This window comes from Carassius auratus, chromosome 15 (assembly GCF_003368295.1).
Source record: "Carassius auratus strain Wakin chromosome 15, ASM336829v1, whole genome shotgun sequence".
NCBI lineage: Eukaryota > Metazoa > Chordata > Actinopteri > Cypriniformes > Cyprinidae > Carassius > Carassius auratus.
In genome coordinates, this window is record NC_039257.1 from 3,951,772 (window position 1) to 3,967,217 (window position 15,446).

The 15,446-nt window shown below is 36.7% G+C and overlaps 1 protein-coding gene across 13 annotated transcripts in view; it reads left to right on the forward strand.

Annotated features, from left to right (window-relative positions):
• LOC113114781 (neurobeachin) overlaps window positions 1-15,446 on the forward strand; it is a 246,747-nt gene that overhangs the window by 210,403 nt on the left and 20,898 nt on the right. For all 13 annotated transcript variants that reach the window (XM_026281781.1, XM_026281784.1, XM_026281783.1 and 10 more), the window contains 3 exons: window positions 3,903-4,040; window positions 6,357-6,476; window positions 12,077-12,229. In XM_026281781.1, the coding sequence (XP_026137566.1) occupies window positions 3,903-4,040; window positions 6,357-6,476; window positions 12,077-12,229 (411 nt within the window). The remainder of the gene's footprint in view (window positions 1-3,902; window positions 4,041-6,356; window positions 6,477-12,076; window positions 12,230-15,446) is intronic.

Consider the following 15,446-nt stretch of genomic DNA (forward strand, 5'->3'; position numbering starts at 1 on the left):
TTACTGCGTAATCTTAGACTCAAAGCCTGCATTTATATGGTTCCAGCTCATTAGTAGAATAAATCTTTGCATCTTCTTTTAAAAAGTATTTAAAATGTGACAGCCGTTATATATAACCCAAAAGTCAAATGCTTTACTTTTATACTGAGTGAACAAATGGATGCTTAAAGCTTTTTTTGGCATCTTAAATCGTATTGTCTCCTATAGGGCAAATAGCTTTTTAATTAGCAGCTAATTATCTTATTGGACACATATTGTCCCTGCACAGGTGTCTCTGGGGGTTTGATTTAATTAGGTCACAAGGGATGTGTTCATATTCTTCATTAAGTAATATGTGTGATGTGATATATGCATCGGCGACCTTTGTGCCCACAGATGTATGCATCCTAATTATAATTGATGAATAAAAATGAACACATTTTCTGATATCACATAGCCATAGAGTTAATTAATTGCTATATCTTTAATATACTATATATTATGTGTGTGTGTGTGTGTGTGTGTGTGCGTGTGCGTGTGCATGTGTGTTTGTGTTACATTATTATAATATTAGTATTAGTATTATTGGATTTTTATAATAAAAGACAGTACTCTAGATTTTTTAAATTCTTTATCATCTGCCCTGTTCTCGCTATTAGCATCTGTTGCGGGGTGTTTCCTCCAGATGGGGGAACGGGAGTCTGGAAAGCCTTAAATTTACACCAAGTCCTGTTTTTATTTAAGACCAGTTCCCTAAAGGCTCTTGCGTAAGACAATTACATGGTTCTTTGTTCACCCTGTTAAGTGCATTGAGCATGTCATTGAACTTTGAATAGGAAATAGTAAATTGCTAGATGGCTTGTGCAGTTAGCATAGTTAGCATATATGTTTCTCCCCCCTTGTTTCCCCCAAAAAGCACAGTAACAGCTTTGTCCTTTTAAGACTTGTTAAAATAGCAACATAAGTTGTTGCAACAGTAGTAGATAAATCTGATTCAGATTGTATTTTTGTTTTTAAACTCCTTTAACATAGCTTCTACTCTTTTTCAGAGTGTTAGCTTCTCTAGAAGTCATCATAGGGCAGTTTTAAAACGACTATATCTCCACAACTGAAAACAAAGATGGACAGTTTTGCTGGTATTTGACACAGCGCTGGAAAACATTAGTGTTGCCTGTCTGTTCCACAGCTGCTTTGCTGAACCGGGCAAACACTCCATGTCATGCCAAGCACTATATTTTCTCGGTTAAGTGGGTCTTTTTGCTGCTATGAGATGGACTCATCTTGCAGCCAGCACCGGTCCCACTCAGAAGGTTTTTACAGTGTGCTAGACTTCCTGTGGCTGCTCACCCAATCACAGTCAGCCCTAGACGTCACATGGCAGGTCATTATCAGCTCATAAATCTCAGCAGATCTCCATAAACTTCTCTTTCATTCGCCCCAACCGTGCTAACATCGGCGTGGATGGTCATTAAAAAGGAGGGGAATGAAAGGCAGCAGGGTTGAGGAACGGGTTGGAAGTTACTTTGCCAATGAGTGATCCAAGTAGGCTCAGATCTTACTGGAAAAAACAGCAAATGACGAATTTGTTTGTGGTCATTATACTCTGCATTAAACCATGTAGTGTTGTTTCCTTTCTATTCAAAAAACGCCAGATATAGCTGGACTCTTAGAGTTATTTGTTATGACATTGCTCTGTTATTTATGCCATGCTTTGAGTCTAGACAAATTTCCCACACTGCTCCAAACAACCAAACGCTCTCCCACGCACACACTCGAGATCTCGGGGAGTATTGATCTCCCTCTAGGGTCGGCGCTGTCCTCCTCATCAATAACACGTAGTATATTAATATTGACTGCCCATGTACCTGCGTCGCCTCTTGATTGAAAGGCTAAGGAGGCCAATTTGTTGCAATCTAAAAGTTTCTTAATTGAGTGATGACTGGTTATTCTCTTAACAATTGGTAGTCTGAAAAGCTCGACTGGCCTTCACGAGCTAATATAAAGAAATGTTTTACTGGGTCAGTCTTCATTTGCAAGAAGATCTGGTGCAAGAGCTAATATCGTCAGTGGAAAAATAAAATATTTTGGTCATTAATAGTAATGCTTATAATTATGAAATGTTGTTTTCTAAGGGCACTAGATGTTAGAAAGTGTGTGTGTGTGTGTGTGTGTGTGTGTGTGTGCGCGCGTGTGTGTTGTGTGTGTGTGTTGTGGGGACCAAATGTCCTCAAAAGGATAGTAAAACCTGCTTTTTTTGACATTGTGGGGACCAGCCTGTGGTCTTCATGAGGGGGGAAAATAGATTAAAAATAGTAAATTATGTTTATCTGAGAGTTTAACAATGCAAACAGGTTTTATTATTTCATTAAAGGGTACATGTACAGTAGGTGTACATAAAAGTGACAATAGCTCATAGGTAGGTAAGTAGGCATATATTTATGTGTGTGTGTTTGTGTGTGTGTATGTGTGGACTGCTGCTAACTGCTATAGGGCTGATATTTTGTGTGTTTACATGCAGTAAGCAGATGTAAAGTTGTTTTTATCATTGGGGAGCCATGCAGATGTTCTTTTACAGATGTTACCCAGAGAAGCAATTCCAGTCCGAATAGCCCTTATGATGTAGTTGGATACATCCACTGTCTAAGTTTGACTTTCAGCCATTACTGGATTTAGAGAAGAGAGGCTGTTACAAATTGTTTATGTTGTATGATGACAGGTTTATCAACATCCGTATGTGTGTGAACGAGAGGGAGAGCGAATTCCAGGGCTCCGAATGCCAGTGTGAATGTTTACTCTAGACATTGTGCAGGATTTTCTAGAGTGGTTTAACAGCAGAAGATGGTCAAGGGAGAGCAGTGTGTGGACGTACAGGGTGTAAATCAGGTCAGACAGGGTTAAGCCAGGCTAGATTACTCACTGTCTTTAGCCGTGGCCTTTCAGATTGCCGTACACACATAGAAACACATAGAAACAAAGACATGTGGGCAGATATTTCATGTACAGATGGATTTTACAGGCGAACAAGAAACATTCCTCTGTATTAAAATATTACTACTTGAATAAAGTATTCTCTCAAAAAAAATTAAATTTAGTATAGGGACTAATTTTCACTGTTAACTAGTTTCTTATTAGCAGTTGTTTAATAGTATAAAGCCCATATTCTGCATCACTATATTCTGTAGCCCTAATCATATGCAAAAACTACCTTACTAGCTATTAATAAGCAGCAAATTAGGAGCTCATTGAGGCAAAGTTGTAGTTAATGCTTTATATGCAAGAAATGGACCTTGAAATAAAGTGTGACTGGAAAGTATCTAATAGAAATAATAATGTTTTCGATCTGTAAACAAATCATTCGTTTGAACTTGATCTTTTCAGTCTGGGACTCCATGCTGAAACATTCAAGCTTACTGTGTTATGTGTACTTGTTTATATGTCCTGCATTTCTAAATTCAGTGCACCAACAGGCCCAGGCTAAGAGGACCTCAAACAAAGATTACATGGGATAGTAATACTGCGTGACAGACAAACCTCAAGAAAAATCATCTAGTTTCTCCGTAAGGAGTTCTGCTCAGCCTTCTCCATCAAACATTCATGAAAATACACACACGCACACACTCATGCACGCAAAGCTCTCAGCTCCACGGATGTAATGTGCGCTATAAGTCTTTTTTATGTGACGGATGGTTATCGTTCGTGTATAGAAAGCGCACGGAATGAGAACAACATGGCTTCTGTCAGCATAACAGTTTGTGTGGAATGGTTTGTTGTCATTCTTGTGCAATTAAAATGAATCAGTAGATTGCGAAAAATGAAAATGTATTTCTTAAATAGATTGCACAGAGCAAAAAAAAAAAAAAGCAAAATGCACGTCAAGATGAACAAACTTCCTGATTTTTTTTCCTGTCTGTGTATTTCCTCAGCCAATCGGAGCGCTGAACCCAAAGCGTGCTGTATTCTACGCCGACCGCTATGAATCATGGGATGAGGAAACTCCACCCTGCCACTACACAACCCACTATTCCACTGCAGCCTCCACCCTCCACTGGCTTGTCCGAATCGTAAGTCTCGTTGATTGGATGGATGCAAGGAATTTGATATCTTCAACATCTGGGAAGTTCCTAGTTTTACTGGATAGTTAACTGAGCTGAGCTGCTTCTGGCTCGTATTATGGCCTCTATGAATGTTTAATCATATCATGCAAGTCCGTTTTCAACGAGAGGAAGTGTAATTATGTCACCCTGAATATTCTAATGATTACAATGCAAATACCCCTTTTATTGGATTTGAAGATTTGTATTACATTTGTTGTACATTAAAGGAGACCTATGCCCTTTTTTACAATATGTAATAAAAGTCTCAGGTGTAATATAAGTCTCAATATGTGACCAAGGACCACAAAACCAGTCAAAAGAGTCAATTTTTTTCACCTGAAAGCTGAATACATACGTTTGTGGACATAAGCTTTCCACTGATGTATGGTTGTTAGGATAGGACAATATTTAGCCAAGATACAACTATTTGAAAATCTGGAATCTGAGTGTGCAAAAAAATCAAAATATTGAGAAAATTGCATTTAAAGTTATCCAAATGAAGCCCTTAGCTATGCATATTACAATAAGTTTTAACTTCTGATAAATGGTTTTCTGAGCACACACATCCAAAGCATGCATCCAAAGGCTATCACACGGCATGTGAGTACTAAACTAAGTTCTCTTTCATGTCTTATTGCATCTGAACGGCTAGTTTTTTTTACATATTTGCAGAGAAAATATTACCAAAAATATTTACTGGGTTGTTGTTTTTCACGTCATTTGGGTTGATAGATGCACCAGGACTTGATTATAGCACTTAAACATTAAAAAAGTCAGAATTTCATGATATGTCACTTTTATATCTTTTATATTTATGTTATACCATGCAAAATCTATCCTAAAATCTAATATTCTTCAAAATGTATCATGGCTGTACATTGGAAATGATGCTGTCAAGAGTCTATGTATGCATAAAATGGTCCAATACGATAACCCCGAACCCAGTTAGTGGATCAAATCACCGTCAGTCAAAGCGCACGTTAGCGCGTCCTGTGAATCAACCCCTACATCTCAATCCACGAGCTTGATGTTCCGCTACAGAGAGCCGGTGAGTGGATTTCACACGCTGGTAAACAGGCATATGTGAAAAAGAAGTCAAAAACCTCTGCGTAATGATTTACAGGCTGGTATGTGACAGCTTTATGCCTCTTAGACAGCACGCGGAGCACTGGGAAACATGTCCATCACTGTCTCCTGCTAATGTCCTCACTTGCCCTGAGTCTCCAAGCGCTGATCTGAGACAAATGGACTGGTAGACACACACACAAAAAAACAGATCACCACAGAAAATGAAGTTGTTCTTAAGGTTGAGAGGAGATTGGGTTTGAGTATCTCCTGATGCTTTCGTTTTTTCCACATTTGTTACATCATATGGCTGTTTTACTAGTCTACAGTGATAAACAATGCACTGTTGTGTTTTATTACATAATTAGATTTTTTCACTGCATAAAGGTTTCATGCCAGAGCATGCAGAGTGTTTGGATTACATCTGCATGCTTGTTTTCGTGTCAGATTGTATGATGTATGCAATCTAAACCAAGTGTAGTTTGTTTACAAAGCAATTTGTGCATGTGATTTGATTGAAAAGCCATTAAAGCTCATTATTTTAAAAGACCTCTTTTAATGAGGAATCTGCCTATTAATCTTGCGAGAAAAAAATGAAAACACATAATGAAAACTTTGTAATTGGCGTCGGTGGTGATGATTTGGAAGGTTCCCCTTGGCAGCTCTCACACCAGGCTTGACTGAGACTGTAGACACCATCATCTTTTCCTCTGGCTGATCCAGCATCTCCATGTCAACTCCTCGTACTGCCAGCTCAGACTGATGACCCTGAATCTGCCAATTAGAGCTGGAGCTGAGCTCCTCAGCCAACAGGCCATATAATTAACTCCGCCTCGGGCACTGTTACAGAAAATGAGAGGACAAAAAAAAAAACCTTCCACAAACTCTTCATAATCTGACAGATGAGTCCCTACATTGAGATGTTTGTGCAACCGGAACATTTCCCAGAGCTGCGGAGAAGGACTCCATCACGGGATGGAATCCAATTACCATAGAAATGAATGTAGATGAATTTACTTTTTTATTCAACTGATGTTTTGTGCACCGAATAGCATTAGTGCTTCACAAAACGGTGTAGATTTGTCTAAACAAGCGCCTAATTAGCAGTCAGAATCATGTGATACATCTACGGGTATTTTCACACATTTGGAAAGATGTTTTTGAGCTTATTTGGGTCAATAAAAGTGACAGTGTTGTTTTTTGTCTACTCAATTGCAGGAGCCTTTCACTACATTCTTCCTGAACGCCAATGGCAACAAGTTTGATCACCCAAACCGCACTTTCTCCGGCATCGCCCGCTCGTGGAGGCACTGCCAGCGTGATACTGCAGATGTGAAGGTAATCAGATATTATGTTTTTGCACATTGTAATGTCTAAATGGTGAAGTAGTGATTAGTGCCTGGCTGTTATGATGATATAGGTGCAACATTACTATCTGCAACTGTGAGGAATCGAATAAACAGTTTGCCTCTTTTCAGTCCAATCATTTAACTAAAATTGGTATCATCCAGTTCCCAAGAAACGAACAGGATTGCATTGTTTTGATTTGCAACAACATTTAGTTCATGTAGCTTCCGAGCTGAATCAACACCCATTTTCTTCTGTTTTTAGGTGTGGGTTATTTTTGTGAAATTAAGATTTTCATAAAAATTTAAAATAAAACATCGTTCAGCATGCACATATTTCAGAGAGGTATCACTTCATCAATGGTTAATGGTTGCTCCCCGTTGCCTTCATTCCATTTCAGCCTCTCTGCGGCGCAGCAAGCGCACTCAAGCTGACCTAAAAGTGTCATACTTTTCCAGCACACTCGGTGACGGGTTAGCTTCCCCAGGCAATTAATAAAGCATTAATGACAAAAGCTATTTAAAATGTAGTCTTTTATGTAAAGGCAGGGCTTTTTACTACCCCGGGCTGGGGAACAGCATCCAACAACACGAGGTGCATGCGATATGCACGGCAAGCGAGTGGCTGTACAGGGAAATGCTCGATATGTTAGCAAATACAGGCCTCTCGGAACCACTGTGGTGTCTGTGTGGATCATGTTAAACACATTTAATGGTCACCAATCTCTTAGGACCGAAAATAGGGATTTTTTTGTCTTTTCTTGTGGAGCATGAGGTGATTTTTATTATGGATGAGCATCATGAATTTTATCAAAAAAGACTAGCTTTGTATGAGTATTAGTTTTAACAGCCTAACTATCAAGATCACTAAATTATCACAAACACATAATATATATATATATATATATATATATATATATATATATATATATATATATATATATATATATATATATATATATATATATATGTAATGATTATAATCTAATTTTATTATATATATATATAGATATATTTGAAAATGTTTGACTTTTTACCTAATACAAAATGGAAAATAGATAAGAAAAATATTAAGATATTTATTTAATATATAAATATATAATATAATAGATGAGAAAATATTACGATATTTAGTGATTTTATTTTTATTTTATTTTATTTAGATATTTTTTATTTGTTTATGTCCAGGTGCACACACACACACACACACACACTAAAGAACATGGAAGTATAAAAAGTTAATATATATAAATTGTCCTTTAGTAATGTCGCAGTGGCCTTCAGTTCATTCTGCATCATTTCACCCTACACTTACTCATTACCCACAATTCTCTCTGTAATGATCCCACGCAGCAGGAAACAGCTGAATAACAACATTAAAAGAGCAAATCAAAGTTCACTGGCCTTTTGGTCTTTCCAGACCACTGCCTCAGCACTGGCCTTGTCTTATAAAGGTCATTATGCGGCATCATTGATCTATTTCTGTTGTAAGTCTATGTATATGTACAAATCTGTCAATAGGTATTTTAGCTAGATATTTTTTAATGCCAATCTGATGATGTTTTTATCATTTTCATGGTATCAGAATATGCTTTTAAGTATTGTCTCGACATTGAGCAAGTGATCAGCTCAGAACTCTGGCCTCCTGCTAAGAGCGAAAGAGTAACTTTCCCTCCAGTCGTCACCAGTTTCTCAATAATCTGTTGGCGGTGCTCTGTCTGAAGGAGTGGGATGAGGCAGTCGTGCCCGGTGACAGCTCTCCAGGAGGGTGTCATTAGGGCGAACGGTGTAAAGCTGAAGAGTCTGAGTGTGATTGACTTGTCAGCCCATTATGAGGCTGTAGAGGAATTATTGGCTCACGAGCAGAGCAGTCTAGAGGACGTGGATCATGACGCTAGCTGCCCAGACTGTTCGCGACTGAGTAACTGTCTGCAAACTTTATAAACCAAACCTCCTGTGAGAATAAAGATGGAGCTCTGTCCAGTTTTGATTGTCACCCTTGAGGTTGTGTTTGGCTTTAATTTTGGAGTCACTACGGTGCCGTCAAGATACTTCAGTTGAGAATGAGTTGTTGTGTAATGATAATGAATCTGCTTTAATTTTGCATGAATGTAAAACGTTGATTGCTTGTAATCAATACTGGATTTAATTTTAAATAATGTTTTTTTTTTGTTTGTTTTTTGTTTTTTAAAGAAGTCTCTTCTGCTCACCAAGCAAAAGCAGTAAAATTTTGAAATGTTTTTGCTATTTAAAATAACTGTTTTCTATTTGAATATATTTTAGAGTATAAGCAAAATTTCCAGCATCATTACTCCAGTTTTCATTGTCACAGGATCCTCCGGAAATCATTTTAATATGCTGATTTGCTGTTCAAGAAACATTTTAGTATTAATTATTTTTATCAATATTTAAAACGGTACATGTGTTTAGGATTCTTTGATGAATAAAAAGATCCAAAGATTTTCATTCATCTGAAATAGATTTTGTAACATTATACACAATACCATTCAAAAGTTTGCGGTCTTTAGGTAAGACATTACTGTACAAAGAAAGTCCAGAATTTACAAAAAGATAGGATTTCACAGGAATACCCTGATTTATCTTTTAAGACAAGTAAAGATACAATCATGCTTAATAAATCATGTACATTTAAATTTGACAGAGTAAGTCTTACTATAGCAGAAAACATATTAAAGTTAGTGAAAGATAAACCTTCTGGTGTTGATGAACTGGATGTCAAGCTATTAAAGATGGTTGCTGATGTGATTACTATGCCTATATGTTATATTATTAATTTAAGTTTAGAAAAATGTGTTTTTCCTGCTAACTGGAAAAAGCTAAAATTGTGCCTCTTCCTAAAAACAAAAGGGAACATTTCTCTGGGAAAATTGCAGACCTATAAATATCCTGCCAATTTTGAGTAAGATTACGGAGAAAATAGTCTATGATCAAATTAATTTGTATTTCTCTAAAAATGGGTTAAATTCACTTTATCAACTTGCTTATAAGAAAGGACACTCTACAATGACAGCCTTATTTCAGATGACGGATGATTAGTTGCATGAAATTGACGATAGAAAGTTAGTTGGTACTGTAATTTTAGATCTGAGTGCAGCATTTGATTTAATTGATTATGATCTATTATTGAAAAATTAAGTTGTTATGGATTTGAAAAGTGTGCAATCCAATGGATTTATAGCTATCTTACTAATAGGGAGTTTAATGTACTGTTTAATGGTAGTTATTCCAAGACAAAGGTTCTGTGTTGTGGGGTGCCTCAAGGGAGCTGCCTCGGACCACTGTTATTTTCTATTTTCATTACTGATCTGTCTTTTGTTTTGGGGTGTGCCACTATTGCCCTATATGCAGATGACTTGACTATTTTTGTGTCTGATTATGACTCTACCAGACTTAATAATGTATTAAACAATGAACTAAAACTAATCATCTTTTAAAAGATTCCCTTGCTCTGAACTTGTCATTTGGTGGTTTGATCATTGAACAAGTGGCTGAGGCCAAATTGCTCAGCGTGATTGTGGAACCCAGGTTGACCTGGAACGCTCAGATAAAACTAATATTGAATAAAATGGGCACGAGTTAGGTTGTAGTTCGCTATTGCAGGAAATGCATATCGATTCGCAAATGGAAAACTTTGGTGGAATCAGTAGTTTTGTGTCATCTGGACTATTGTTCCATCATTTGGGCTGCAACTACAGAGAATAATTTAAACAGATTACAGATTGCACAAAATAAAGCTTCTTGGCTTGTCCTTGTTCTTTTCTAACAAGTATTAGGGACATGCACAATCAGTTAGCATGGTTTCATATAAGAAGCAGAATTAATAATTCTCTTATTAAATTCTTAAAAAATATAATTATTACAAAAGCACCTGAAATTATTTATAATAGATTAATTAACATTTATATATATATATATATATTCAAATAGAAAACAGTTGTTTTAAATAATACAAATGTTTCTGAATTTTATAGTTTTTGCTGTATTTTGGATAACTTGCTGAGCAGAAGAGACTCCTTTAAAAAACATAAAAACATCTTACCGTTTATAACTTATAACTTTTGACTGGTAGTATATATTTATTTAAATACCCCCTGACCCTTCTGTCTTGTTTTGTAAATCTCATTTTTAATTTAATTTAAAATTATTACATTTTAGAACAGCTACTGCTGTAAAATGAATCATGATAGATTAACATGATAATAAATATTGACAATAATTGTGACTGTGTTAGTGAATTTTCAGTGATGACATACAGTTGAGCTTTAAATCTTCTTGTGAAGACAGTTTTTTGGTGGTCTACAACATAGACATGAGGTTAGCATTTCAGAGCTGTCTGCTGTGATAGAAATCTGAGACATTCTGAAGGATTATTGAAATATTGAGGTTTAACGCTCATAAAAGAGAGTGTATTTTTAAATACTGACCCTACAGCAACAGCATGCTGTGTTTTATTGTAGGCATACTGTTTCTTGTGACCCTGCATGTGAAAGTCCTCTGTTTTATGGCACTTTAAAGAACTCTGTTATAGTTGACACCAAGGGGACGTGGTTAAACAGCTCGTTTCAGAAGGAATCTGTATAACAGCAACTTGAATCCAAAACAGCAACACTGGGGAGAAAACATTCAACCTTTCAGGTTCAGATGTGTGCAGGCAGAATGAGGTCTTAAACGATTCTAAATGGTTTTAAAAGTTCTTCAAAGGCAAGAGCTTTTGAGTGACACTAAACGGGGAGGAGGTCACATTCCTCATGTGCACATGCCCCAATGTACAGAGGCGTCTCTCACAGGGAATTATGGGTAATTTGCACTGATATGGCAGTGAGAATGGAGAAGAATTGGGAATGTGGCAGGTTTAACCGATAAGAGATAAACAGTGTCAGGGGAGCATGTAAAAAAAATATTGAGCAAAAAATGAATAATGCCATCATATCATTATAACTATTAAAGATTTTATAGTATTCGTGCATTTAAACTTATAGACGCACAACTATGGGTTAAAACCATCCGCAATAATCCATAATCATATTTGTAGTTTTTTCTATCCAATCCATTTATAGACAATCCAGTTGATTTAATGTGTATAATCATTTACAAAATCTTTCAAGTTTTCTTATCATCTTATCATTTAAAAAAAATCTTTAAAGCATAATGCTCTCCTCTATCATTTCAAATCATGGTTACTGAACCAAAATCAGAATTTTGCCTCTGGGCACAACAAAACCAGACCTGCTTCATGTACTTCAACGAATTCAGCAGATTCATCCATCAGCTCACTTCAAACATTAATAAAGTTTTCTGTCATCTCTCATGTTTCCTTTGTATTTTCACCCTCCCCCATCTCCGTGCGTTCGCCGCATTCCCACACTCTCTGAGTGTTTTTAAATGTTCTCTGATGGTCCTTCACTGGTCTCCTGGGGTCGTTTTCCATGGCCGCCTGAAACATTGCCAACATTTTGATTAATTGAACTTCAAAACATGCAATGTTGAAAGCATTGGTATTTTTGCATGTGCATATCAACTCCGTTTCCTTAATCTTTATTGCCTCCTGTCCTCTTTCTCGTCACTTCATAGGAGTTGATTCCTGAGTTCTACTACCTGCCGGAGATGTTTGTGAACAATAATGGCTACTGTCTGGGTGACAGGGATGACGGTGTCCCTGTTTGTGATGTAGAACTACCAGCCTGGGCAAAGAAACCTGAGGACTTCGTCAGGATCAACAGGATGGTAAGTAGAACTCGCTACCTAAACACAACAACCCTCTTCATCACATGGCCTGAACAGAATCTGCACGTACAGGATTCTGTCATTCACAAAGTTTGTAGATACAATAGTGGACTTTAGTGAGCGTTTCTCAGCTCAGATCCTCTCCCAACCATCTCTCTATTCTGTCTATTCTCTGTTCTGATTCATTTTTGACATTATGCAAATAAACTGCATATCAAAAAATTATTAAAAAACAATGCATTGATTCAGAAAATGTGGGAGACATGTAGTCCAGTGTAGACTTACTAATGTCATATTGCTTTGCTAACTATATTACATCAACTGACGTAATGTCTAAACAGAATCTGCAGAATTTTAAATTCATAATCTAGTATTTAATCTGTAATCCATTTCCTTCTGTCTGTTCCCCTGAGATCACACTGATTCGTCCGAATGAAACAGCATCCTGGTCCTATGCAGGCCTCTGTGTGCTGTGAAGGTCGTGATGTAGTGAACTGCTCGATACTAATGTAATCTACTGCTGACTTGAATGATGTCACGGAGGACAGGCCTGGCCACTGTCCCTTATAATGTTACCCTAATGCCGACTTCATCAATCATGATTTGGCTCGCAGCAGACAGGATATGTGTGTGTCCACCAATCCCTGTGGACAGTGGTGGGCTCGAAATTGTGTTCTGCCTCTTATAATGGCTGTATCTTATAAAAATGAGAGAACCACATGGGGAAAGATGGCAATTGTATATGCTGCATGATGTTTTGTTTGTGCATTTAATTCTACTTATTGTGTATTAAAACTTCGGCCATTTCAAAGTATTAAGGGTGTGTTGTGGCCCATGCTGCCTGAGGAAAAAAGTGTGTGTATGTGCACTACAGGAAACACTCTTGACCTTTTCAGATGCAGTGACAGTGTTGGAGCATGTGTGTGTGTGTGTGTGTGTGTGTCTTGTGGAGGTGACCTTTCCTCCAGCCTCTTTTTTTCTGGTTTAACACATTCAGCTATAGAGACACACGTACTGGCACCTACACATGCACATATCCAAAAATCACACAAGTAGCTGTCTTTTAAAGTGAGGTTTCCTTAAGAAAGGGCTTGAGGATGTCAAAACACCTCAAACATATCAAACTATTTGACACAAGCCTTGGATGTTGCGAAATCTGTTCAGGTCTCACAGTTTGGTTACCTCTTTCTAGTAAAACTCAGATTTCTGTGGCCCAAAATAAAGCATCTTCGTAATTGTAACAAAAGCTGGTGTAAATAAAAATATAATAAGCTCCTCGTCTGGATTTAAAGAAAGAATTGATCTATGCATGCTGTTATAATTTACACTTCAGGTATGTTATGAATTCATTTGGCTTTATTTCTTCCCGCAATTAAGTCCAGTAGAAAGTGCTGGTGCTTTTTTCATAACAGTTATATATATATATTTTTTTTTTTTATTTCATTAAAAAGAACCGAATAAAAAAAAAAAAAAAACATTAATTCAAGAAATTAATTTGTTTCAGTAAGAAAAAAAAAAAAAAAAAAAAAAAAAAAAAAAAATATATATATATATATATATATATATATATATATATATATATATATATATATATACATTTTACTGGTTCTGAGTAAGAATTCTGATTCATTTTAGTAAGAATTCTGATTTATTCCCTTTTTTTCTGATTCACTGATTTCATCTCAGATGAGAACCAGAAAAACACCATTAAAATGCAATAATATTGGTCCATACATCTGGTGTGCCGTATTTCAAGTCTCAAATCATATGATAACTTTTTTCGAGGTACATATTGAAATTTAATATTTCAATATTTCCTGAAAACCTTATTAAAAAAAATTAATTATAACAAATGTGATCTCATTGATGTCAACCATGCCTTGACATATTGGCAAACCATGATTGAATATTTATCTTGCCATATTCTTGCCATCTTTCCATGTTTCCGGGTCATTCTGTAAAATGTCTATTTTTGTGTGCCACAGCCAGTGTTGCCAATTCTGCAGTTTTCCCGAAATTGAGCTACTTTAACACTGTTCCTGCGGGTTATTTTTCATGTCCTCAGGTTGAAGCAATCCCAATAATGTGATATTCAGCCCTGGGAATGTGAATGGTACAACAGGAACCCTGCCATTTTTTATTTCTTTTTTACTCCCCTAAAACGCAGACCCCCCTCGAAACATCATTGGGCTAGTTTTGGGCTAGTTTTGAGTAGCAATGGGATGGGTTTTGTTGCAGAACCATGTCCACAGCTGAAAGAAAATCATGATAACCTTAATATTTGTGTCTCTTTATTTCATACACTAAACATGCAGGAATACCAACACAAATATCCAGTTTCAATAAATATTCATTTCCTTTTGTGGTCAGCTTTTAATGGAATTCTTTGGTTTGTTGCATCGACTGTTAGCTATGTTAGGTTAGTTGAATGCACATACATTTTTAAACAGGCTACGGCTCGATTTTGTCCTTAGATCTTGTCCTTTATTTTTCTCTTTCTGCTGCTCTTTCTCTCTGTCTCATTTAATCCCCTCTTTCTCTCCTTGTCTTTGTGCTCCCTTCCTCTCTCTCCGTTCCCCTCCTGCCATTTCTTCCTCTCTTTCTTTCACTTAGTGTTCCCATCTTTGCATGTGTCACTTTCGATTGTAATGACATGCCCTGGGGGGAACTCAGCCCCTGCGCTCCACGGCTTGCTCTGTTGGTAATAGCTGTTATTTCTGATGTGAGAGTGAGTGTGTAAATTCCAGCAGCGGTGCCCTGGGTGTGTTTGTGTGTGAGAGGGAGAAAAAAAGTGTGTGCCACTCTGTGTTATTTGTTCATTCTTTCTTTAACCCCCCTTTGTTATCTCAGTATGACAGTTTTTGATGGGATTTGATAACTATAATAAAGCACTTCTGGGCATCCTTAAGCGTTAACCGCAGAATCCAGGCCTGTATTGGAATAAAATGATGCTATGAATTCATAACTGACCATAGCTAGTATTGAAAAGTAGAACACAATAGAAAATATACAAGAAATGCTCACTGACTGCAGGTACAATAAATGGGTGTTTGTGTGTGCATGTGTGTATGTGTGTGTGTGTGTGTGTGTGTTTTATATATATATTTATATATATATATACAGGTGTATATATAGCAGAAATATATCACTATTAACTATTAAATAACTGTTAAAATGTATAAAAACTATATGGACATACTAATAAAAATAATAAAAT